The following is a 27,393-nucleotide window of genomic DNA, read 5'->3' as shown; positions in this document are numbered from 1 at the left end:
AGAACTTCCCATTATCTTAGTAAGCAACTATCGAGATTTACCTGTACAAGAAATATATGTGTGGCCATAACACTTCATTTTTATATTTTTATTGTTGTTGATTTTTACCTGGCTGGCGAAACGCAAGAAACAGAAATAAGGACAATACAATTTAAATCCCGTTTTTTACCAATACAAAGATCGCCGGATTTGCCCAGCTGCTCGGTCTGACGCCTCTGCTTGGAAAGGAAATAACAATAATGGGTAAGTAAAAAGGTCTTGATGAATAAATTAATTAGGCAAAGAAGCAAGCAACAGTAGACATTAGTCGCGAAAGAAACATCGAAGAAGATACATAGCGACAGGAAAAAGCAGCATTATTTTGCAGCGCAAAAATCTCGAATCAAATCACATCTCACAAATTAAAAAAATGTGGCAAATGTTTTGTGGCGTTTCATCTTCATTAGATGCAAATTTTAAAACATATTCACATTTTACAGATAGACCCAATTACTCTATTATCAACGGAAAGGCGTTCACCGAGGACAATGTGTTGGTGTACAATCTGTTTGTTTATAACATTCCTTCCAAGACGACAGAGCGCCAAACCCTTGATTACTTTAAGACTTTTGGAGAAATTAAAAATGTGCGTCTGCTAAATGATCGAAAGCACAACAAGGGCATCCATCCGGCGCCATATAAAATTGGATTTGTTAATTTTATAGATCCCGCTGTTGCAGCCAAGTAAGTAGAAAGAAACTTTTTGCACTTTTGTTATGTATTAAGAATTGATGTTTGTTGTTTTCAAAAGAAACAACTTTGTCGCCATATTGCTGTCATTTGGCGGGAATATTTAAAATAGTATTAGCCATATTTCTAAAATTGTCATGTAAATGTTTCTAAGGCATAATCTATATATTCCGCCTACTTTTGACTTGGATCGAAAAGCTTAGTCAGTAGCATATTTCTGTGAGTAAAAGTGGCGTAGAGGAGCGTTTTAACATGTCAACGTTTAGTATTTATTTCAACCCGACACAAATCTTCCAAAAATATTTCATTAGGAACGCCAAAATGAAGAAAAACACGAACTAATTCTCCTATATTTAACTACCCAAACATTTGTATTTGGAAAGCACAATGCGCATATTGCTGCCTTAAATGCCTTGGAACAAGAATGTTGACTCCAGCTGCCATGAGAGGCATGCGTTGAGTTTGGCTGTGTTTTATTCTTAGCCATATCATACACCGAGGTGAGGTGGTCCAGTTTAAAGGTGTTTCAATGCTAAAACATCAACGTGCACTTGTCATTTAGAGTAGATAGTAATAATCGAGGAGCTTTAAAGTCTGTTGTAGGTTAGACGCGGACGTTTTATTTTAAACACCGTTGTGGTCAGTACAAAAAGAAACAGCTGGTTAGAACCTATAGTTATATACTAACAAATGAAAAACTTAAGTGAAGGTGGTCGTTTCAAAACTTGTTCTCAGGAAGCACCCTTTCCTTTAGAAATGCTATTTGGAGGTGCCTTTTCCATTTGGGAATGCTCATTAAACGCTTCCTTTCCTTTAGAAAGGGTTTTTGAACGCACATTTTCCTTTGGAAAGGATCTTGGAAAGCACCCTTTCCAAAGGGTATTGGAAGTGGTATTGGGACGTATCCTTTTCTTTAGCAAAGGTCTTGATCTCATCCAATAATTTGGAAATTGTCTTAGGAAGCACCGTTTTCTTTGGATAGGGTCTTAAGAAGCACCCTTTTCTTTGGAAAGGGTCGTAGGAAGCACTCTTTACTTTTGAAAGGGTCTTGGGAAACACCGTTTGGAAAGGGTTTAGGAAGCACTCTTTCGTTTGGAAAGTGTCTTAGGAAGACCCTTTCGTTTGGAAAGGGTCTTAGGAAGCACCCTTTCGTTTGGAAAGGGTCTTAGAAAGCACCCTTTCGTTTGGAAAGGGTCTTAGGAAGCACCCTTTCGTTTGAAAGGGTCTTAGGAAGCAACCTTTCGTTTGGAAAGGGTCTTAGGAAGCACCCTTTCGTTTGGTAAGGGTCTTAGGAAGCACCCTTTGGTTTGAAAAGGGGTTTGGGAAACACTCTTTGCTTTGGAAAGGTTCTTAGGAAGCACCCTTTCCTTTGGAAAGGGTATTGGGAAGCGCATTTGCCTTTGGAAAGGGTCTTATGGAGCACACTTTCCTTTGGAAAGAGTCTTGTGGAGCATACTTTCCTTTGGAAAGGGTCTTTGAAAGCACCCTTTTCTTTTGGAAAGGGTCTCAGGACTTTCAAACCTTGAAAGCCCTTTCTATGTCTGCTATATTTTCGGAACATTAGAGACCAAAATCTGAGGAAGTATCGAATTCCCCCTACTCAAATATACATCTTTGGGATCAGTATGAAAAGAAACAATTTTGCTTACAATTTCATAGCGATCGTTAACTAAACATTCACCCAATGTCTAATCTCTTAATTTTTTCTTTCCCTTTATCGTTTTAGAGTTTTACAAAATGCCAATCATTTTATTAATAAAAAGAGAATACGTGTTCGTGCTTGCGACAGTTGGCATCAACCTGATGCCCAAGGAGGACAATCGCATAACGGAAAAGACAATAGTGCTGGTGTGGGTAGTGATGGAGATGCTAATGAAGCATCTAATGAAACCATTGAAGATTCAATTTCACTGCTCAATTTAAACGACGACTGTTTGGAATTAATATTTCAAAATTTACCAATGAAGGATAAAATACAATTGGCCCGAACCTGCAACCGCCTGCGTAGTGTCTTTGAGATGCATTCGAAAATTGAATATAAACGATTTTTATTATACGAATTGGATAATTTAACACTGTGGCAAATTCGACAATTTCTTGAAATGGCTGGACCACAAATCGAGACATTGGATGGTCAAGTTCCGTATAGACAGTCGAATCGTATTATGGAGTTTTTGGGGTTGTTTTGTACCAACGTCAAGAGTCTCAGCATCGATAGTAATCATTTGAAACCATCGGTGCTGCGTAAACTTTTGAGAAAAATGACAAATATTGAATCATTGGAATTGAATGATACCGAATTGTGTGATTCGTCTATACCGGTGCTTAAGAATTTGCCAAATTTGAAAGTTCTTTCATTGAAGCAAAATTGTGAAATAACAGGTAAACAAGTCAATAAATATTCAATTTAATCATTTCATAAATTCAATTCAATTTTACAGGCAAATACCTAAAGGAACTCAAAACCGTAGAAAATCTCTGCTTAAATGGTTGTCGCCGTATGTCTTCACATCATTTTCTCAAAATATGTGAAAGTCTCACTGAGTTACACACTCTGGAAATACTAGACTGTCCCTTACTGCGTACACTGGACTTCCAGGAATTGCTCAAACATTTGAAAAATCTCGAAACGCTTAAGCTAAATAGCTCATACTCAAAACAAAGCCACTATTTGGCCATGTTGCCCAAACTGAAACATTTGACATTGTATTCCGAAAATAACATACACTTCAGCTTCTTTGATGAGCTGGCCAAACATAAGAGTCATCAAATGGAATCTTTATGCCTCGATGCCAGAAATTGTTTGACTCTGGAGAAAGTGAATAAAATCGCCGAACTAAAGAAATTGAAAAAGCTAATATGTCCTTGGAATGATCAGCTAAATGATGAATGTTTGGAAAAGTTATCGCTACTGCCCGAATTGGAAGTACTAACCATTCGGTATTGTAACAATTTCACTGAAAAGGGACTCTTGGAGTTAATAAAATCCTGCCGAAACTTACACACTCTGGATATACGCAGTTGTAAGCAGCTGAAAGAATCATTTGCCAAAGGTCTACTAAAACTATTGAAGGCCGAGCAAACACAACGTGATCAAAAGAAACCTCTAAGTATTTCAGCATGTCGTTCTGGCATTGATGCGTACTCAATTAGTACGCCAGAATTTGAGGCATCCGCCGATTTATTACAATTCAAATTTGATTTCCAATTCACCGATTTGGAAGAACTCATGTATGAAGATCATGATTTTGATGATGATGATGACGATGATTTCGATCATGAAGATATGGACTTTTTGGGTATGTTAGATGAGGATGATGATGATTTTTATATGTACTATTCAGATCCGGATGATGCGGATGAAGATGAAATGGGGTTTAATTTATTGCGAGAAGCATTATTTCACAACTTCCATCGTTATGGAGACGGTGAGTGGAATTAAATGGAAACGAAAGAACTTATTTTTAAAAAAGAAATTTTATAAAATTGAATTGAAATCAGTTCTAGACATCCTTTAAATACCCGCAAATATTTGCTAGAAGCAGTGCTACCTACATTCGCTAGGAGAAGGAGGAAACCTATTAACTACTACTCATTGTGTCGTATACGAAACGACATTAATTTGTTTTGAATAATTATAATTTTCATTCTTGTTACTTTTATTATCACACACAACACACACATCTGTCTATTACTATTACTATATTACTACAGATGTACTCGTATGTATCTATGAATACCATGTTTTTATTATTTCATCTTTTTTAAATAAAGCATCATTTGAAGAGCAAATAACATAAGATGTATTGACTGACTATGAGTTAAGTTGTTTATATAATGCTCCGCCTTTGATATAGACACAAAGATTGTCTCGGTGTATTTCAAAAATATGAAGACCTTTGTTTTTGTCCCGATTTACACTAATTTCATGAAATTAGGCGTTTCTAGATGGAACTCGATCTAGGGTCGCACAATTTCATGAAACTTATTCATTGAAAAAATTGCAAGAAATTATGCGTCTCTAGATCGACTTCCATAGTAGAACGTCTGTTCCAAAACGCAAGAATCTACTCTTTTTTACTATTTTTTCCGATAACATAAAGGAAAAAATGCTATCGTAGTAAAAAATAGTAGCTTCTTGCAGGTTCTGGAACAGAGCAAGAGTAAAATCATAAAATTGCTGTAGTGGGGAATTCAATTTAAGAACGCCTAATTTCATGAACTTTTTTATTGAAATTTACGCTATTGTGGACCGGGACTTACGATAGCGTGCGACCGGTCTATCATACAGGTATGTGATGAATTTCGAATCGATTTGCAATGAAAACGATTTGCCCGAAACGAGTAAATTGTTTTTAGATGGGATCCGCATCGAATTTCAATTCCACGTTATTTCAATTTCATTAAATTCCCACAAACAAAAAACGGACTGGTGATCCCTAATCTGCAGTTGAAAGAAGAAAAATAGAAAAAAAAACACTTTTTTAGTCTTGGCGATGGAAAAAGCAGAAAAAATGTAATAACAAATAAAATAAATTTGTGTTTAATTTTAAATTGGCCTATATATATGGAAGTTTAGTGTGGAAATTCTTGTCCAATTACATTTTCTTAACAAAATATACTAAATATAAGGCGGCAAATAAATGTATCTATTCTATATCCGTTTTTAAATTTCAACCTTTTTTTCTTAAAAAAATATCAAAATTCATTACATCCTTTATAAATCGACCACAAAAAGATGACTGTTTTCAAAACGAGAAAAATAAACGATTATCGAATTGCATCACGGAAAATGTACATGCATCACACCTACAGTCGTTTTTGACTCGTTTTGAGCTGAAAATCGATTTTCATCATACCTGGGGCCTAATTACGACATTCGATTCGATCGAGTATTTGCTCGTGAATGAAAAAATCGAACTATGAAAACCTATGTTTTTCAAGGAACATTAGACCAAAACTTAAAACTCGACGCCTGACGTGTGCGTACAAAAATACAAAAACAAAATACATGTATTTGTTTTTGTTTTCAATTTGAAATACATGTATTTTGTTTTTGTATTTTTGTACGCACACGTCAGGCGTCGAGTTTTAAGTTTTGGTCTTACGTGTGTTCGTTTAGGCCGTCATCAGACCATGTGCTTTTTCACATGTATGACATCAGCTGTTCTGTATATTAGTATACCCAAAGTGACAAAATACATGTGAAAAAGCAGATGGTCTGATGGCCACCTTACTCAATAATTTGTACAAATTTGTACAAGTCCAGTAACTTCTTGCAATCGACTAAAGGCCTGCGTACATAAGCTGCCTTGCCTGCTTACCTTGCTTACTTCTGATAAAAGAATAAAAAAGAAAAAGGCAACCCAGTTCGAAATTTGCTCGGCCTTCTTTATTCTTTTATTTTTATTATGTCAAAAATGAAGCAGAAAAGCAAGGCAATCAGGCAGAGCAGCTTATGTACGCAGGCCTTAAGCACTTTTGCATTGTACTGTAGAGTAAACGAACAACATCCAGTAACAATTAGTACAAATTTTGAGTAAACGAACACACATATTATGTCCAATTTACATTAGGAACTTTTTCGTCATTTAGAGCTGTTTCGTCATTTATTTGCTAAAACAGGCAACATTTTGCGTCATTTACCATACAAAAATAAATGACGATAGCTGCGTCATTTATTCTAAACAATGCACAAAAACACCATACTATTAGCAGTCCTGTTTTTTGCCATAGACTACCAAAAAATTCAACTGTTTTATGATGTCTTTGTTTGTTTGTGTGTGTTGTAGAAAAACAAAAATACTCAAACGATGACAAAAGTGAAAATAAATGTTTAAAAAACTTGCAAAAATTATATTTTTTGTTTTTAGAATTAATTTAAGTTATTCGATACACATTTGTGTTGTGAAATTCCTATTTCTCTGAATAAATATATTAAGTCTGTCTGGTTACTTTCCCAGCAAGAATTGTCCAGCAAGAACTTTCTCAGAGAGTAAGGGGTTTTATTCTCTTTTGCTAGAAAATTGTAAAAAGTAAACAGACACCTTCCCAGCAAAAACCAGGAAGCAATCAGCTGACTTGCCAAAACAGAACAATTTGTCCGCCAACAAAAGCTTTGTTCCCGTACTTTTTAATAGTAAAACTCGTAAAAGAAAGAAATAGAGAAAAATTGTTGTCACACAAAAGTTTTTTTCAAAAAGTTCGGGAACGCAAAAATGGAAAAAAAAACGTCAAAAAAGCTGGAACAAATGTCAAAGTCGGCATACCAGCCAATCAGACGCCGGCATCCATGTTACTATCAGCCCAATTATGAACGGCCTCTCACCGTGAGTTTTCTCTTTCTCGCCTCCTCCCCTATTATAAACATCATATCGCCGTGAGTGGTGTTATGTTCTCACTGTTCCCTTATTATAAACAACAAGAGGGTGAGCAAAACTCACGTTCGTGAAAAAATTAGCTATTACAAATGTAAAAAAAGTGAGAAAAAGAGGCAAATTTCTGCTGAAATTTCTCACTACCGAAATCAAAGTGAGTTGAACAAAAAAATTTAAGTGTGAACATTTATTTTAAAAAATACGAATATTTTGTATCTGTAATGATAATTAATTGTATTTTAGGTTGAAAGTAACAAAAAATAATAAGAGATTTTTTATGTTGTGAGGTTATTGTTGACCTTTGGACGCTATTTTCTTTGGTTTTAATTTGGCTTGAGGTCAACTTAAAAATTTAAAAACAAATGGGCGTTTTTGTTTTTATTCTTATAAAAAGAAAGAAATATCATTATTATAAATTTCTACCATAATGTTTATAGTTGCATAAAACGAATGTTCTTGTTTTTTAAAGCTTAGGACATTGACCGCTAACATTTTTTCAGAGTTCTTTACGAATTCGGTCTGAATCTCTGAATTCTTTCAGAATTTGGTACAAAATTTGTTATGTGTCCCTTAGATGCGGCCTAATGATGCCTTGATAGCGCCGGCCAACTCCGTCGACTCCCTTGGGGTGAGTCCCATCCCGACATCTGGCCCAGGAACATCAACAATAAACAACTGGAGAACAACATTGAACAATCTACTATCACCTACTGGACACCACCACAATCCATACTAACCACTGGCCCATGGACCAGCTTAGCCGCCCTCCCTACCTTGATCACCTTTGCCCTTCTTTCCCAGATGACCCCTAATCCCGCACACAGCCACACCACTTACCTCACCTTCATGTCCCCCTTCCAATCAATTTAGCACATCATGATTTCTGATTCCAAAAAATACATCAAGTCATTTTTATTCTAATTGATTCTAAAACTAACATTTATGTCGGACTTAATAATTAAATATTTTGTTGATTATAATTTTGTATAAAATAAAATAATTTATGAATAAAAAAAAAATAAAATTAAAAACAGTTTTCATTAGCTAAAGTTTCTCTTTTGAAGATAGAAAAAAAAATCAATATAGTGATTGTTTAACAAAACGGGTATTTAAAACGAACGGTCTTTTGACCAAACAAAATGATCAGTTTAATGTTTCCTTTTTGTCCTTGGGACTAATACAAAACAAACATCCAATAAGGATAATCAAAATCAATCATTTCGATATCACGAGATCTAGGTTTCTGACATCTACCCACCCTAATGTCACTAAAAAAAGAGCTCTTTTCTAATATCGGACATGTAATGGGCCTAATTATCAGGATTAATAATCTCGCTCACGAGAATGTTGACAACAGACATTTAAACTGGACTTAACAAGCAAACATTAACTTGATAACCTAATTAAAACATCAATAATATCAATAAACAATAAATATGCTGAATAAAAGATATAATATACTAAACAAGCAGAATAAATAATTAAAGATATGTTATGTCAGATAAAAGTTTGAATAATAAATAAAAAAGTAAATGGTTTAATATTTTCTTTTAAGATTTTAACTGGGCAACGATTCATCCTTGGGGTCATATAATGACCACAATACGCTCATACGTCTCACAAAGTGGTATCCTCATTACTTCTCGACAACTACCTGTTTCGAGAACAAATTTCCACCATCAATTAGCTTAGTATATTTTTACGTCGTTTTATGACGATTTCAGACCACGGTGTTGGCAAGAAATGAATTGGAGACTTCAGGGTATAACAATTAATTTGGGTGTCTCGAATAAATTGATTAGGGTGCTGGGCTAGGATTCCACGAGCGGAGATTTAATTCTTAGTTTTGGGTTTTGCCCACAGATGGTATTAGGTAACACTTATTTTCAATGATGATTGGCAATACTGTGTTCCTACCTTATGTTCCAGAGTTAGTGACACTATCGACCACAAGATAACGTTATGTGCTCCAACCTGACACCGACCTTTTTTTTGTTTGTCGGTTTAGGTAAATTCACACGGCTCGAACACCACGTCACCACTCTATTCTATTAAATTTCTCCTCGTCACCTTTGATATATTAAAAATGTTCTAGATATCTTATTAAAAAACGTTCACTTTTATTGTTTAAAACGCTCTTAATTACACGGATAGGTTAATTTGCTCAACACCACTAAACAACTGAACCTTTTTCTGAAAATGCTCTCTTTTATAGGTTCGGTCGTAAAAATGGCTCCTTTCCATTACTCGACATCTTGCAAACCCACTAGATTTGTCCCTTTTCCTACCACCAGTCGTCCCCCTCTCAATTAATTAGCAAAAAAAAAACCTTTGCAACATTTGAGCCCTAATTTTCGCCGGACTTGTTTTAAGAGAGTGCCACCTTAGTTTGTGCACATTTTAGGCCGATAAAACCGTTTCCTAAAATTCTCAGTCATATTTGTTTTGGCAACACGGGTTCAACTAGCATTCAGAACACTGCCTAAAATTGGAGATTGTAAATTCTCCACTTGATCAAAATGTCAAAACCAGAGATAAACAACAAAAAGAAAAAACACGCATAAGTTGACTGGCGGTATCGTTCCAATTTTTTTCTTTTTTCTTCTATTATTAATTAATATTTGTTTTTTTCTTTTCAGCCTTTGTTTTTTTAGGTGCAGCCCCCAATGATGGACTACAGGAAACAATCAAGATCTCCCTCTGGGATGGCTAATATTTCCTTGGCTTATTTTGCCATACCAGTGGTTCGATACTTGTGTTTTCTGTATTTCACATGTGGCGGCTTCGGCTTTTGTTTAATTTGGGCAACGGATTGAAGGCATGACAATCCAGTTGCCCTTAATTTTACTCCAAAGGGTGTATAACAAAAAAAATGGACACCCCAACGATAAAAACCAAAAACCCTCAACACACAAAATTTTTGGGAAAAAAAATTAACTCCCCCCAATACAAAAAAATAAAAAAAAACAACAAAAATGTGAACACGGCAGGTCATGAAAGGCATTACAGTGGCCTGCCATCCCGGGAGTGTTCACTTTAGTTACCACTGGCTCCCCCAACTCTACCGCATAATGGGAGCTGGTGGAATCTCATGGTTCGTAGCCGCCATGCAGGCGAAAAAGGCTACACCCTAAGGCCCCTCCACGCAAAATTTTTTTCGCCCTCGGATTTGGGACTTTGTTCTGTGAGGCACCGCAACAAAACTCCAGGGCTGACCAAGCATGCAGTCAGGACTGGTGTGCGGGGGCTATGGGTTATGTGATGTCGTTGATCAAACCCAACGTGGGGAACTCTCACGCCCTGAGATTCAGCCGGGCTAAGGACATAATTTGGCATTAGGGAAGTATAGTGTTCAAGGTCCATCATATAAGTCCTTACTTTGTGTCTCATTCTAGGTTGTCCGGTATGGACTTGAGAACGATTGGGAACCTAATTGCTCTCTTCGATGGATGTGGACTATCGCGTAAGTTCTTATATAGAGCGTATAATTACGAGATAGGGTAGGGAAATATAATAGATGCATATAAATAAAAGCTAGGGTGTAAAATTAAAACTGGTATAATCAAAAAACTAGTATAATTCTGGAGTAGAGATATAATTACGAGGTATGGTATAAAATGAAGGGAAATTATTACTGATTTGGACTTAAAATCAAGTACATTTGCATATATCACAGACGTAGTATTGTATTGCACTATAGAAGTAAATCTATGGATGGGACAAGCACGACATATAATTAAAGCTAACTTAAATCTAATATTGCACTTGTCTATCACAGATCTTGTTTCTATATTGCACTAATACTTTATGTCCTTGACATGGTATATACCGATAGATTTCCCTTGCATATTCTCTAACTCATACATATTTTGTCCAACGGGTTTCACGATTCGAGCCTTCAAAAATTTCTTGCAGAATTTTGAGTTTATGTTTTTAGAAAAGTCGGATAGGACTGTATTTCGCCTGTACACTTCCTGTCCAGGTCGAAATTTTACCACCCGTGCTCGTTTATTATACTTTTCAGAACTTTTTTTGTACGCTTGGTGCAAATGGTTTTTAATCTTATCTCTTATAAGTTCTAGTTTATTTGGTCTATCTAAACCGTTGAGTTCATGGTCGGTTAAGGACTTTAGCTTTCTTGCAAGGTTATAATCACAACCACTTGAATACATATGAAAGCCAAACAACGCGAAGAACGGTGTCACACCAGTCGAAGTATGTATAGAATTTCTTAATGCACATTCTATTTCGGATAAATACATATCCCAATCTCGGTGGTCTTTATCGAGATATGTCCGAATGGCATTAATCACCGACTGGTTAACACGTTCCGACGCGTTTGACTGTGGTGAATATATGGCCGTTTTCATGTGGTTTATCTGATAGGTGTCCATCAATTCTTCAAAGGTTTTGGAGGTAAATTGTGCACCATTATCGCTGTGGATCACTTCAGGAACACCAAATTTATGAAAAATTTCATCGACGAGGAATCTGACTACGTTTCCTGTGGTTGCCTCTCTCATAGCTTTGAGGAAGGTGAATTTGGTGAAGTGATCCACAACGATGAAGATGTATGTATTACCCTTCTTTGACCTAGGATATTTTCCTAGGAAATCAATGTACAGCTTTTGGAACGGCCTATCAGTTACCACCTCTTTCCCTATACTGGGCATCATATGCTGATTGCTAGCTTTGGTTTCCTTGCACAGCTGACAGTTCCTAACATATTCTCGCACTTGTACTGTCATCCGAGGCCAATAGAAGAATCTTCTGACTCGTTCCAGGGTCTTCACAATACCACCATGTGCCGATGTGAGCGAATCATGGGCTTTCCTTATTATTTCTTGGGTTAGATTGGAAGGGATCCATAACCTCCACATGAGCTCCTCATTTTCGGTAACATGGGGTAGCGACTTTTTAAAAACATACCCGTTTTCTACCTTTAAATCGGGCAATTTATCCTTATTCTCGTTAATCGTCTTGATCAAGTCTAAATATTCCTCGCTCTCGAACTCTAGGGTCTCAAAATCTAGAAAGTCCTCTTTAGTGATTTCGCTAACATCTACAACTGGGGCCCTCGACAGCATATCGGCTACGACATTATCGGTTCCTTTCCGATGCTCTATATTAAAGTTGAAGGCCTGCAGTTGCAGTGACCACCTAGCTAATCTTCCGGTTAGATCCTTTAGGGACATCAACCATTTTAGTGAAGCGTGATCTGTAATCACTGTAAATGGCATCAGTTCGACATATGGTCGAAACTTTTTGATAGCCATCACAGCTGCTAGACATTCTTTTTCTGTCACGCTATAATTGCGTTGACAGGAATTCAATTTTTGGGAATAGAACGCTATGGGATGTTCCTCCCCCTTATCGTTTAATTGGTATAACACCGCTCCAATGCCATATTCTGATGCATCACATTGGATGTAAAAGTGTTTAGAAAAATCAGGATGGCGAAGAACTGGAGCGGATGTTAAAGCCTTTTTCAATGCTTCGAATGCTTTAATAGCTGCTTCAGATATTACAAACTTTTTACTTTTCTTTAGTGTATCCGTAAGCGGTGCGGAGATGGTGGCAAAATCTTTAATGAAACGCCTATACCATCCCGCTGTCCCTAAAAAGCTTCTAACTTCCCTGGCGCTTTGTGGTAGTTTAATATTTTTAATAGCTTTTACTTTGTCGGGGTCTGTCTTTAGCTTCCCATCGCCAATTATAAATCCCAAATACCTCAATTCGCGGAAGCAGAACTGAGATTTCTTAAGCCCTATAGTGAGATTGGCTTTCTTCAGGCACTCTGCTACTTCGTTTAAAAGACGTAGGTGATCGTCAAAGTCACTGGATATAACCAGCAGGTCGTCCAGATAAATGAAAACATTCTCTTTCAAGTGTGATGGTATAACTTTGTCCATCAGCCTACACAAGCGTTGGGCCGCATTACACAGGCCGAATGGCATTACCCTAAATTGATATAAAGGGCGGCCGGGGACAGTAAACGCTGTGTATGCTTTGCTTTCATCATCTAATTCAATTTGCCAAAATGCAAATTTTAGATCAACACTGCTGATATAATAGGTTTCGTCGATTCTGCTTAAGATGCCGTCTATATTTTGGAGCGGATACGCGTCCTTTATCGTTAATTTATTAAGTTTTCGGGCATCTAAGCAGAAACGATTTTTACCTGGTTTCTTAACTATAGTTGTCCTGTTGGACCAGGGACTTTCACTTTCCTCTATGACATTTAACCGAAGCATGTTGTCTACTTCTTCATATACGATAGCCTGAACTGCGGGCGATATGGGGTAATATCGATCCTTTACAGGTTCAGCGCCATCAACTAATTTTATGGAATGCCTCTCTAACGAAGTCTTTCCCAGTCCTTTTTCCTCGAATGTATGAAAATTTTTGATTACATTATCTAGCCTTTGTTGTTGTTCTGGAGTTAAATCATGTGGGTTTAATTTGTAGTTCTCCCCATCAACCATGTCCTTATGCATCTGTTCTACATTCATTTCATCGACTTTAACTACTTCCGGGGCAATATTATATAGTTTCCAAAAATTTATCCCCAAGTAGATCTCTTGCTCTAAGTCAGGGCAGAGATACAACTCGATTTCTTTTTCCACGCCTTTATATGAGACGTTTAAAAATACTTTTCCTATTATCCGGTGTTGACTACCAGCAGCCGTTTTAACATGGGAGAAGATGGGTTTTATTTCTTTTTCTAACTTCTCTACAATTTCCCTACAGCCCTTTCCCATTAGACTCACTGAAGCCCCAGAGTCCAGTAATCCTTTTAATTGGATCCCTTCGATCTCTACGTCGGCAAAAGGTCTAGGGTCATTAACTTGAATTGTTCTGTTTATGGCTTCGATAATCATTTTGAACTTTTTCCTCTTATCTGCAAATTTTTGACGAACTTTGGGGACCTTTTTGGTGCACAGTGGGACCTCAACTTCCCCGAAGATTATTTTCCTAATTTGGTCATAATTTTTCTGACGCTCCTCAAATGATTTTAGGTGCCTTTCTTGGGCGTATGAAGATTCTTTGGAGTTTTGGGTAATCTCACTATTGTTATTGATATGATGTTTATCGTTATCATGGGATATCATTAGTTTCCGGGGTTGTAACTCGGACGTGAGCCCCCTTCTCTCTCGACGCCCTTCTTGCAGTTTCCCTGCTGACAAACGCTACATTTTGGAGTTGTAGTTCCAGGTTTGCCACACTTGTAGCAGAATAGGGACCTTGTGGTTTCTTCACATTCCCTAAACCCATGCCCAGTCTTCCTACAATTCCAGCAAATTAGCTGAGGATTTGGGTTTCGGTTAAATTGAATAGCCGACACCTCAAAATCTTCCTCCCTATAGGACTGGTCTCCTCTCATGTCCATTTCTTCATAAATTTCATTGACCTGTCTGATTGGGCGTGCTGTTGTGAAGGTTGGTTTGTTTTCCCGTCTCAAAAAATGCTTCTCAGCCTCATTGCACTCTATTCGGAGTTGCTCAACTGAGGAAACCGGTATCGGGTAAACAATTCTTCCTATGCTCTCTCTTATATTCTTTTTCATTATCTTTATCATATCGATTTCAGGAATTGGTTGAACCAATTTGGTTCTGATTTTAGCCATTGTTTGAAAGAAATTGTCTACCGATTCGTTTGGCTGTTGCTTTCTTTGAGCTAGATCCGTGACAATTTCAAAATTCGATCGAGATGATTGGTATTGACTTAATAGGCAGAATTTCAAATCTTCCCAATCGTGAAATTGATTAGTCTTCTGGAATAACCAGAACCACGACTCGGCTCTACCGGAAACTAAGAGAGGGAAATCACGAATAATCTCTGTCCATGGTATCCTATATTGCTTTTGGAAGTACTCCAATCTAAAGACAAAGTCTTCAACCCCAATACCATTTGGACTCCCATCAAAATTTAGTCCTAGTTTATTTATTCGAATTATATTCAACCCTTTTGTTTGTTCGATAGGGAGTGGTCTCTCCTGAAAAGCATTGTTTGTTTGTTGGGAATTGGTAGAAGTAGTTGGTGGGTCTTGATTGGCCCCAATATTGGCCGGAACTGGATTCAAAATGTTGTTGCCGTCTTGATTTTGTGCATTTTGAGCTGAGGTAGTGTTCGGAACCTGTTTGGTGGTATTTTCTCGATCGACGTTGCCCTGGGCTATCTTTTGCATCGTGATTGATAACTCTCCTAATGCTTTCTTAATCTCAGCCATCTCCGATTGAACGGAATGGACAGAGGTCTCTAAAGCCCTGATTTGATCAGTGTTCGGGACATTACGTGGTTGCTCTGTTCCGGTCTGCATTAACGCAGGACGTGGTGTATCCATAATCGGGGTCCTGGCGTTTATGGTGTCGGATAAATCCCTGAAATGTATGCCACCTGTTGGGGTTGATTCGGTCATTTCAGACTCTTTCTTCGTTTTCTTTCCTTCCGAATTATCTATGGTTCTATTAAGGTCGAATAAAGTGGGTCTATCTCTCTTTTTTGCTTGGGACCTAGTCTCTCTACTCATTACACTTTCCTAAGTTTTATTTTCTCGTCAGTCAATTTCTTGCTTTCTACTAGTTTGTCTTTTTTTTTTTTTTTTTTTTTAACGCTTAATCAAGTCTCAAATCTAATTATACATCTTTTTAGGAGGACATTTTCGGATGAGGAGTAGTGTGTGCGGTTTTCAGGCTATTTTAATGGTTTTGGACTGTGATGGATCATTCAAACAATAACAAAAAAACACGATTTAATAAATGCACTGATGCGCCTCTGAACGTCGACGTCAACAGCTTTCAGTTCCTCTATTTGAATACAACTGACCTCTAGTTTGATTCCAGAGCGGATATCCTAATATGTGAAGCTGGATCACTATTAAATCTTAATCTGATTCTAATCTAATCTACTACCCAGGATATTCTGTGCAAAACGTTAAACCCTCAGATTTCCGTGCCACATCCTATTCTGGTATGTACTTTTCATCACTGACTTCTTGTCTAAAACAACCATATCTAGCAGTTTCTGTACATCAGATTCTGGCACCTGTCCAGAATGGCTACAAAAACGGCTGAAATGCTTGTTCCTGACGCAAAGTTGTAATGTTGGTCTATTTCTTTCTCTTTCTAGTGGTCTATTTCCAAGTGTTTCGATGGTATACACTTCCTAACGTCTACAAACACTAAGGTTTCTTTGGTTTGGGCGCCATACTGTTATGTGTCCCTTAGATGCGGCCTAATGATGCCTTGATAGCGCCGGCCAACTCCGTCGACTCCCTTGGGGTGAGTCCCATCCCGACATCTGGCCCAGGAACATCAACAATAAACAACTGGAGAACAACATTGAACAATCTACTATCACCTACTGGACACCACCACAATCCATACTAACCACTGGCCCATGGACCAGCTTAGCCGCCCTCCCTACCTTGATCACCTTTGCCCTTCTTTCCCAGATGACCCCTAATCCCGCACACAGCCACACCACTTACCTCACCTTCATGTCCCCCTTCCAATCAATTTAGCACATCATGATTTCTGATTCCAAAAAATACATCAAGTCATTTTTATTCTAATTGATTCTAAAACTAACATTTATGTCGGACTTAATAATTAAATATTTTGTTGATTATAATTTTGTATAAAATAAAATAATTTATGAATAAAAAAAAAATAAAATTAAAAACAGTTTTCATTAGCTAAAGTTTCTCTTTTGAAGATAGAAAAAAAAATCAATATAGTGATTGTTTAACAAAACGGGTATTTAAAACGAACGGTCTTTTGACCAAACAAAATGATCAGTTTAATGTTTCCTTTTTGTCCTTGGGACTAATACAAAACAAACATCCAATAAGGATAATCAAAATCAATCATTTCGATATCACGAGATCTAGGTTTCTGACATCTACCCACCCTAATGTCACTAAAAAAAGAGCTCTTTTCTAATATCGGACATGTAATGGGCCTAATTATCAGGATTAATAATCTCGCTCACGAGAATGTTGACAACAGACATTTAAACTGGACTTAACAAGCAAACATTAACTTGATAACCTAATTAAAACATCAATAATATCAATAAACAATAAATATGCTGAATAAAAGATATAATATACTAAACAAGCAGAATAAATAATTAAAGATATGTTATGTCAGATAAAAGTTTGAATAATAAATAAAAAAGTAAATGGTTTAATATTTTCTTTTAAGATTTTAACTGGGCAACGATTCATCCTTGGGGTCATATAATGACCACAATACGCTCATACGTCTCACAAAGTGGTATCCTCATTACTTCTCGACAACTACCTGTTTCGAGAACAAATTTCCACCATCAATTAGCTTAGTATATTTTTACGTCGTTTTATGACGATTTCAGACCACGGTGTTGGCAAGAAATGAATTGGAGACTTCAGGGTATAACAATTAATTTGGGTGTCTCGAATAAATTGATTAGGGTGCTGGGCTAGGATTCCACGAGCGGAGATTTAATTCTTAGTTTTGGGTTTTGCCCACAGATGGTATTAGGTAACACTTATTTTCAATGATGATTGGCAATACTGTGTTCCTACCTTATGTTCCAGAGTTAGTGACACTATCGACCACAAGATAACGTTATGTGCTCCAACCTGACACCGACCTTTTTTTTGTTTGTCGGTTTAGGTAAATTCACACGGCTCGAACACCACGTCACCACTCTATTCTATTAAATTTCTCCTCGTCACCTTTGATATATTAAAAATGTTCTAGATATCTTATTAAAAAACGTTCACTTTTATTGTTTAAAACGCTCTTAATTACACGGATAGGTTAATTTGCTCAACACCACTAAACAACTGAACCTTTTTCTGAAAATGCTCTCTTTTATAGGTTCGGTCGTAAAAATGGCTCCTTTCCATTACTCGACATCTTGCAAACCCACTAGATTTGTCCCTTTTCCTACCACCAGTCGTCCCCCTCTCAATTAATTAGCAAAAAAAAAACCTTTGCAACATTTGAGCCCTAATTTTCGCCGGACTTGTTTTAAGAGAGTGCCACCTTAGTTTGTGCACATTTTAGGCCGATAAAACCGTTTCCTAAAATTCTCAGTCATATTTGTTTTGGCAACACGGGTTCAACTAGCATTCAGAACACTGCCTAAAATTGGAGATTGTAAATTCTCCACTTGATCAAAATGTCAAAACCAGAGATAAACAACAAAAAGAAAAAACACGCATAAGTTGACTGGCGGTATCGTTCCAATTTTTTTCTTTTTTCTTCTATTATTAATTAATATTTGTTTTTTTCTTTTCAGCCTTTGTTTTTTTAGGTGCAGCCCCCAATGATGGACTACAGGAAACAATCAAGATCTCCCTCTGGGATGGCTAATATTTCCTTGGCTTATTTTGCCATACCAGTGGTTCGATACTTGTGTTTTCTGTATTTCACATGTGGCGGCTTCGGCTTTTGTTTAATTTGGGCAACGGATTGAAGGCATGACAATCCAGTTGCCCTTAATTTTACTCCAAAGGGTGTATAACAAAAAAAATGGACACCCCAACGATAAAAACCAAAAACCCTCAACACACAAAATTTTTGGGAAAAAAAATTAACTCCCCCCAATACAAAAAAATAAAAAAAAACAACAAAAATGTGAACACGGCAGGTCATGAAAGGCATTACAGTGGCCTGCCATCCCGGGAGTGTTCACTTTAGTTACCACTGGCTCCCCCAACTCTACCGCATAATGGGAGCTGGTGGAATCTCATGGTTCGTAGCCGCCATGCAGGCGAAAAAGGCTACACCCTAAGGCCCCTCCACGCAAAATTTTTTTCGCCCTCGGATTTGGGACTTTGTTCTGTGAGGCACCGCAACAAATTGGGTCTACCTTCAGTTCCAAGAATGGCATGTAACTATCCACTGGAGTTATATGACTATGTTTGGCATCGCACCATTAAAAGACGCAGAGTGCTGTGCATGGTGCTATCAAGATTTGCCTAAGAATTTAGACGACTGCAATATCCCAAGTATAGTTGAGCAAAAACTACTCTGGTTTGTTGTGGACTTTATTCACACTATATTTGTTTACATTAGAACCTGCGACTATGTGAAAGCTATTCAAAACTACTTGAAATGCTTGTTGAGCAAGGGATTCTATCCAGTATGGTTGGGCTTCCCTCTCTAGAACGTGAAGATCATTCTTGATGGACCTAGTGTGTCGGGCCAACCCACCCAACGTTTTGTTACAGTACTTGCTCGGGCATTACCGTGAGAGCCATCCCTATCTCACGGTAATGCCCGAGCAAGTACTGTAACTAAAACGTTGCCCGTGGTATGTATCAGTGAAGGAAGGCCTAAATCGAGTTTTCAGGTATGGACAGATCAAAAAGGTACATTCTGCATAAAGCGGCTCACAACTATACAAGGACCCAATCAGGAGCAACCCATGTCTGCAATTGTTATTCCTAGTCTTGGAAAGAATGGGAGATGGTGCTAAACACAACTTCGACTTCATTTCCTTGGTATTCCTCAGAATTTGCCATTTCTGTTATCACCCAAAATGCAACATTAAACATTTACTTATTGTAGCCATTTAATGACGTTTTTAAACGACATTTGTTCACTTTTTTACGATTTTCCAATAAACTTCACGAATTCTTCAGTGTAAATAAACAATTTTCACATATCTGTCAAAACAAAAGAACAGCTGTTACAGATGTTGCCATGTTGTTTCAATGTTGTATTTTCTTTTACCAATATCCATGTTCTTTTACAGTGGATTGTTAATAACTGACATTTTTCTTGCTAGAAATGTTTATTAATTTGAAAATTTATTTATTTTTTATACAAAAAATAAGAATTAATTAATCTCAAAGTTATTTGTGCAAAAAATGACGGTATGGCAACACAAATTATTATTTCAAGGGTTCACAAGTCGCGCCATTATTTTCCATTTTCCGACTTGTCAACCCTTGTTCACTTTTTGTGCTCCTCCCTGCTCAATCATAATAGCTCGAGCAGGTGAAAGTGAACTGCAACTCACTTGTGAGTAGCTCCCTACGTGAAGATTCATAATCGCTATGTATTTTTTACACGCTCAAATTTGTAGAGTAAAAAGTTTTTAAAGAGAGCGTCATTCAGCGCCATTTTTGTTTAAAGAGAAGTGAACATTTTACAACTTTTTTGTGTACGGGAACGCTTTTTCGAGTAAAATGTGTAAAAGTCGTAAAAATTGTAAAAACTTTTTAGTTCTGGAACACAGCTAAAGGAAGCAAACACGTTGTATTTTATTAAAAATAAAAAAGAAAATGAAACAAAAAAGTATTTTTCCACTTTACAAATTTGTTCTCCATAAAACAATACAATTAGACTATGTTACTTCCACAATAAAATTGTTTTTAATGTTCACAAACATAAATCAACAAAAAACTAAAAACGGCTGATTGATTGTTTTCAGGAAGAAGAAGAGCTTGCAAGTGCTTGCCAGAAGAAATTTGTCCAGCAAGAATTTGCAAGCTCTCAGTGAAAGAACTGTCAAAATGTCTCTCTCGAATCGCTCTCTTTTGCTGGTTTTTTGTGTTAACAGACGACTTCCAGCAACAATTGGTACAAATTGTTACAAATTTTAGGGTAACCAGACACAGCTATTGTGTGCGTGTGTTTGTGTTATTGTATAAGTGTGTATGTGCGATTGTGTGCGTAAGCAAATGACGCAAAAAACAGATTTAAATACACTTCATTTGATTCTAGGATTTCGTAAAACGAAATCATTTAATGTGCATATGTAAATTGGACTTAATGGGTACTTTACACGATATGTATTTTACATATGGGTTGTCACTTTTTATATACAAAATGTATACGCAAAGTGACAGCCCATATGTAAAATACATATCGTGTAAAGTACCCATAAGACTTTTAGACATTGTTATAACAAATTGCTAATGCATCTACCTTAGTAAATGTACCGTTGGTGACGCGAATAGGTTTTCATAGTTCGATTTTTTCATTCTCGAGCAAATACTCGATCGAATCGAATGTCGTAATTAGGCCCCTGATAATTGTAATTTGCATGGTACAATAATACAGGTAGCATTATCATGCCAGCTGATGGTAACATAATGTGTCAATTGCATTGAATTGATGTCAAATTTTGACATCTTATGTTGCCGACGATTGCCGATGCGGCTACCTGTGTATTTGTACCATGGTAATTTGTTTTATACATACAGGCATGTCACAGATTCCCATCGGCAGGGATGCCAACTGTTCCGAGGTAATAATCGCTACAGGCACATACGCACCATTGGTCTGTAGCGATTTTTACCTTAAAGCAGTTGACATTCCTGCTAAAACAGTGGTTTTTGTACGTCAAAAATCACCACAAGTAGCGGGAAAACCACCAACTTGGCACACCTGCCCATCGGAATGCTTTCAATTCCGTAATTTTATTTCGATCGATTGTTGTTTTAGCTTCTTCAGATTTCGATCGATTTGCTGAATTTCGAAAATCTTATGGCAACATTAGAGGAATCAAAACAAAACAAAAATATATGATTGGAAACCACTGTAGAAGTGGGAATTGTGAAAATATTTGCTCCAGAACCTGCAAGAATCTACAAATTTTTACTACGATAACAACTTTTCCTTTATGTTATCGAAAAAATAGAAGTAGTAGATTCTTGCAGTACTGGAACAGACAAATATGGTCTGTTCCTTTAGTCCCTGTTTATACACGGAAAGTTGATGGGAAAGAAAATTGAGTTTATGGGCGAGGGAGTAGAGAGGAATAAGAGGGGGTACACACACTTCTGTACTGGCAAATTCTGTTTTGTTTCGTTTTTCTTCGTATACAACCTGAAGTTGGCTGCAGATTTGTTTTTGCATTTTCTTTCATTTTATTTTCTCTGTCGAGAAACAAACAACAGCGGAGACAATTGAAACAAAACCATTTGGAGGAAAAACTTTTTTTTAAGCAAAAACAATTCGAAATAAGTGGAAATATCAAAATTAAAATGCAATTCAAGGGTTCCTTTCATAATTAATTGTTTATCATACACGTCCATTTTTACTTTTCATTACAATTTTGCCTTGACTTTTTTTTGAACGGCGCAATGAGAAAATGAGTGTGAAGAATAAGAAAAATTATAAAATTGACACAAACATGATTTCCGTGTCTAAACAACACGGAAATTTTAAAAGAAATCGAGAAGAAAAATTTTCTTTCCAATTTGAATGTCTAAACACGGTCTTACTTTTGAAAATGGAAAAACCGGCAAAAGTAGTTAAAGTTGTAAACTGCTCACATATGAATTGTATGGTGTCAGAAGTAAAGGAACGCTTTTCGAGTAAAAATTGGCAAAACTTGAAGATTTGTGCACGTAAAGGAACAGTAGTGCGATTCTTTAACTCATTTTTTGATTTGCCGACAAAAATCGTTAAAATTAAAAGGGAAAATTATGAATGAAAAGTTCAAATAATAGTTGACAACACACTTGCTATCGGTAGAACTTTACGACTACTTTTTATTCATCGCTAACTTACCGAAAAATATCGTTAATAAAGGAAATTATAAGCATTTTAATTTTACCGATTTTTGTCGGTAACTCAAAAAATGTGTTAGAGAATCGCACTACATAGCTATAGTGATTAAAGAAAGCTTTTTTTGTGCGAAAAGAAAGTCAATTTTTATTGAATTTTTCTATTGTTTCTGTAATTGAGGCGCAAAAAATCAGCATTACATAACAAAAATACCTTATTTGAGTACTTTTTTGTTTTCTTTATCATTGCTTTAATTTATCATTTATAATGCCAGATTGTTTAGTTTTTAGAAATATACAACGAAAAAATTATGTGGCAATACTTTGTTAATAGTTGGTTTCGTTGAATGATAAATAATGCAAATTCGCACATTTCCACATTTTTTTAAATAAGATGATAAAAGAAATATGAAATTAATTGTGATTTCGTTAATAAAACAATATTTTTATTATTTTAAGTGTCTTTTTTGGAATGTTTTAAAGAGATATGTTTCTAAAACAATACAATTCCACTTGAGAAATGAAACATTGGCTCATTCCAAAAAAAAATTGGTTTTTCCGTTTCTGACGAAGCTAAATAAGGAATCAATTGCACTTATTATTAATTTAGTCGTAAATGTCTTAAATTTTTGGCTTTTCAGCGATCATGGCCAAAAGTTTCATAGTTTTAGTAAATTATGATTGTTTTAGTCATATTGCCTTGTGTAAACTCTAGGTAACAATATTCACCATAGCCATATTTACATTAGCACAACACGTTACGTTTCTACTAATCGGTTAGAACACATAAAAACAAAACATATGTTTTTTGTTTTGGTGGAAAGTTAGCGCATGATGACACAATTATCAAGGTAAATATATAAGCTGACTGAACATGGTGTTGTAAATAAGTTCAAACTTTTGCAAAATTATCTTCGATAACAAACTTGTTCAGTAAACGAGAAATGAGAAGTAGTTGCATGTGCTTGCAAGTACTTTTTACTTGCAAAGTTATCGAACGGACCTAATTGAATAAAATATAACATTGCGGTTTATGTTGAAAATTACCACACAAATTAACAAATAAGCATATATTTCCTCTTTAGATACACAAATACTAATTTTGATTGATTAAAACCAAACCCAGAAGTGAATTGCATTTTATTCGTCTCGTTTACAAATGTGAAAGATTTTATAGGTGTGCCAAAGCTTCTACCTTGTTAATTGTGCCATGATTTGTCGTTAATTTGTTATTGTGCTGCTTTGCTATTTTTTGCGCCTAATCTCCCAGTCTTTCAAAATAAAAAACAAAATTAATATGGGTAAGTTCAAAACCAAATTCAAAATGTGCTAAAAGTTTCGAGAAAAAGGAGTGAGACATCAAGTTTTTGTATAGGGCCACCACTCTGATTAATTTGCAATCAACTTCAATCACTTGACTACTCAAGTCGCGCAAACTCCAGAATATAAACTGGAGTTAAACGAATATAAATTAGGGTTATTAATTTTCAGGTTAGAGGTCTTGTATAGAATAAAATACCATTGTAGGGGTCTTTCATAGATTAGTATTCTTCTATACAATAGAAGACACCGTAGAACACACCGTAGGGGTCTTCTAAAGAATAGAAGACCAACGTACGGGTCTTCTATGGAATAGAAGACCAACGTAGGGGTCTTGTATAGAATAGAAGACCAACGTAAGGGTCTTCTGTAGAATAGAAGAACAACGTAGGGGTCTTCTATAGAATAGAAGACCACCGCAGGGGTCTTCTATAGAATAGAAGACTGCCGTAGGAGTCTTCTTTAGAATAGAAGACGACCGCAGGGGTCTTCTATAGAATAGAAGACTACCGTAGGGGTCTTCTATAGAATAGAAGACTACCGTAGAGGTTTTCTATAGAACGGAATACTACCATAGCGGTAGAAGACTACCGTAGGGGTCTTCTAGAGAATAGAAGACGACCGTAGGGGTTTTCTATAGAATAGAAGACACCCTAGGGATCTTCTATAGAAAAGGGTCTTCTATAGAAAAGAAGTACACCGCAGGCGTCTTCTATAGAAAAGAAGTACACCGTAGGGGTCTTCTATGGAAAAGAAGACACCGTAGGGTTCTTCTATAGAATAGAAGTCACCGTATGGGTCTTCTGTAGAATAGAAGACACCGTATGGGGTCTTCTTTAGAATAGAAGACACTGTAGGGGTCTCCTGTAGAATAGAAGACACCGTATGGGGTCTTCTGTAGTATAAAAGACACCGTAGGGGTCTTCTATAGAATAGAAGACTACCGTAGGGGTCTTCTATAGAATAGAAGACTACCGTAGGGGTCTTCTATAGAATAGAAGACTACCGTAGGGGTCTTCTATAGAATAGAAGACTACCGTAGGGGTCTTCTATAGAATAGAAGACTACCGTAGGGGTCTTCTATAGAATAGAAGACTACCGTAGGGGTCTTCTATAGAATAGAAGACTGCCGTAGGGGTCTTCTATAGAATAGAAGACGACCGTAGGGGTTTTCTATAGAACGGAATACTACCGTAGCGTTCTTCTATAGAATAGAAGACTACCGTAGGGGTCTTCTAGAGAATAGAAGACGACCGTAGGGGGTTTCTATAGAATAGAAGACACCCTAGGGATCTTCTATAGAATAGAAGACACCGTAGGGGTCTTCTATAGAAAAGAAGTACACCGTAGGCGTCTTCTATAGAAGAGAAGTACACCGTAGGGTTCTTCTATAGAATAGAAGACACCGTATGGGTCTTCTGTAGAATAGAAGACACCGTATGGGTTCTTCTTTAGAATAGAAGACACTGTAGGGGTCTCCTGTAGAATAGAAGACACCGTATGGGGTCTTCTGTAGTATAAGACACCGTAGGGGTCTTCTATAGAATAGAAGACCAACGTAGGTGTCTTCTATAGAATAGGAGACCAACGTATGGGGGTCTTCTGTAGAATAGAAGACTACCGTAGGGGTCTTCTATAGAATAGAAGACTACCGTAGGGGTCTTCTATAGAATAGAAGACTACCGTAGGGGTCTTCTATAGAATAGAAGACTACCGTAGGGGTCTTCTATAGAATAGAAGACTACCGTAGGGGTCTTCTATAGAATAGAAGACCAACGTAGGGGTCTTCTATAGAACAGAAGACCAACGTAGGGGTCTTCTATAGAATAGAAGACCAACGTAGGGGTCTTCTATAGAATAGAAGACCAACGTAGGGGTCTTCTATAGAATAGAAGACCAACGTAGGTGTCTTCTATAGAAGACACGTAGGGGTCTTCTATAGAATAGAAGACCAACGTAGGGGTCTTCTATAGAATAGAAGACCAACGTAGGGGTCTTCTATAGAATAGAAGACCAACGTAGGGGTCTTCTATAGAATAGAAGACCAACGTAGGGGTCTTCTATAGAATAGAAGACCAACGTAGGGGTCTTCTATAGAATAGAAGACCAACGTAGGGGTCTTCTATAGAATAGAAGACCAACGTAGGGGTCTTCTATAGAATGGAAGACCAACGTAGGGGTCTTCTATAGAATAGAAGACCAACGTAGGGGTCTTCTATAGAATAGAAGACCAACGTAAGGGTCTTCTATAGAATAGAAGATCAACATAGGTGTCTTCTATAGAATAGAAGACCAACGTAGGTGTCTTCTATAGAATAGGAGACCAACGTATGGGGTCTTCTGTAGAATAGAAGAACAACGTAGGGGTCTTCTATAGAATATAAGACTACCGTTGGGGTCTTCTTTAGAATAGAAGACGACCGCAGGGGTCTTCTATAGAATAGAAGACTACCGTAGGGTTCTTCTATGGAATAGAAGACTACCGTAGGGGTCTTCGATAGAATAGAAGACTACCGTAGGGGTCTTCTATAGAATAGAAGACTACCGTAGGGGTCTTCTATAGAATAGAAGACGACCGTATGGGTTTTCTATAGAACGGAATACTACCGTAGCGTTCTTCTATAGAATAGAAGACTACCGTAGGGGTCTTCTAGAGAATAGAAGACACCCTAGGGATCTTCTATAGAATAGAAGACACCGTAGGGGTCTTCTATAGAAAAGAAGTACACCGTAGGGTTCTTCTATAGAATAGAAGACACCGTATGGGTCTTCTGTAGAATAGAAGACACTGTAGGGGTCTCCTGTAGAATAGAAGACACCGTAGGGGTCTTCTATAGAATAGAAGACTACCGTAGGGGTCTTCTATAGAATAGAAGACTACCGTAGGGGTCTTCTATAGAATAGAAGACTACCGTAGGGGTCTTCTATAGAATAGAAGACTACCGTAGGGGTCTTCTATAGAATAGAAGACTACCGTAGGGGTCTTCTATAGAATAGAAGACTACCGTAGGGGTCTTCTATAGAATAGAAGACTACCGTAGGGTTCTTCTATAGAATAGAAGACTACCGTAGGGGTCTTCTATAGAATAGAAGACGACCGTAGGGGTTTTCTATAGAACGGAATACTACCATAGCGGTCTTCTATAGAATAGAAGACTACCGTAGGGGTCTTCTAGAGAATAGAAGACGACCGTAGGGGTTTTCTATAGAATAGAAGACACCCTAGGGATCTTCTATAGAATAGAAGACACCGTAGGCGTCTTCTGTAGAAAAGAAGTACACCGTAGGGTTCTTCTATAGAATAGAAGACACCGTATGGGTCTTCTGTAGAATAGAAGACACTGTAGGGGTCTCCTGTAGAATAGAAGACACCGTATGGGGTCTTCTGTAGTATAAAAGACACCGTAGGGGTCTTCTATAGAATAGAAGACTACCGTAGGGGTCTTCTAT

At 37.0% G+C, this 27,393-nt stretch overlaps 2 protein-coding genes and 1 long non-coding RNA gene across 5 annotated transcripts in view; all 3 read left to right on the top strand.

The window, feature by feature from the left end:
• Positions 1-4,521, top strand: LOC141406256 (uncharacterized). Of its 3 annotated transcripts, XM_073991495.1 has the most exons (6): positions 1-19; positions 134-243; positions 480-723; positions 2,456-3,111; positions 3,171-4,157; positions 4,231-4,521. In XM_073991495.1, exons 2-6 carry the CDS (start codon positions 240-242, stop codon positions 4,245-4,247), a joined length of 1,908 nt encoding a protein of 635 aa, XP_073847596.1. In that variant the 5' UTR covers positions 1-19; positions 134-239; the 3' UTR covers positions 4,248-4,521. The 3 variants fall into 3 exon arrangements, with proteins under 3 accessions (XP_073847596.1, XP_073847594.1, XP_073847595.1); XM_073991493.1 differs by lacking the exons at positions 1-19; positions 134-243 and having other exon boundaries at positions 291-723; XM_073991494.1 differs by lacking the exons at positions 1-19; positions 134-243 and having other exon boundaries at positions 291-723; positions 3,171-4,521.
• Positions 4,522-6,679: 2,158 nt separating this feature from the next.
• Positions 6,680-19,756, top strand: LOC141406258 (uncharacterized). Its single transcript, XR_012413351.1, has 3 exons — positions 6,680-10,569; positions 15,759-16,076; positions 16,236-19,756. It is a non-coding gene; the product is annotated as an uncharacterized lncRNA (long non-coding RNA).
• A 3,778-nt stretch (positions 19,757-23,534) lies between these two features.
• Positions 23,535-27,393, top strand: part of LOC141387155 (divergent protein kinase domain 2A) — a 33,091-nt gene continuing 29,232 nt past the window's right edge. The window contains exon 1 of the mRNA XM_073956387.1: positions 23,535-23,924. Within this exon, the coding sequence (XP_073812488.1) occupies positions 23,921-23,924 (4 nt within the window). The 5' untranslated portion in view covers positions 23,535-23,920. The remainder of the gene's footprint in view (positions 23,925-27,393) is intronic.

The sequence above is a fragment of the Musca autumnalis genome, unplaced genomic scaffold (assembly GCF_047663935.1).
Source record: "Musca autumnalis isolate F117 unplaced genomic scaffold, ASM4766393v1 scaffold_5, whole genome shotgun sequence".
In the NCBI taxonomy this organism is placed as follows: Eukaryota; Metazoa; Arthropoda; class Insecta; order Diptera; family Muscidae; genus Musca; species Musca autumnalis.
This window is presented reverse-complemented; position numbering and strand designations above follow the sequence as displayed.

What these genes read in the sequence shown, in the direction of transcription:
- LOC141406256 (XM_073991493.1), top strand. Translation starts at nt 410, where the DNA reads ATGTGGCAAATGTTTTGTGGCGTTTCATCTTCATTAGATGCAAATTTT. An exon ending in GATCCCGCTGTTGCAGCCAA is followed by an intron (nt 724 to 2,455) that starts GTAAGTAGAAAG and finishes TTATCGTTTTAG; the next exon opens with AGTTTTACAAAATGCCAATC. An exon ending in GCAAAATTGTGAAATAACAG is followed by an intron (nt 3,112 to 3,170) that starts GTAAACAAGTCA and finishes TCAATTTTACAG; the next exon opens with GCAAATACCTAAAGGAACTC.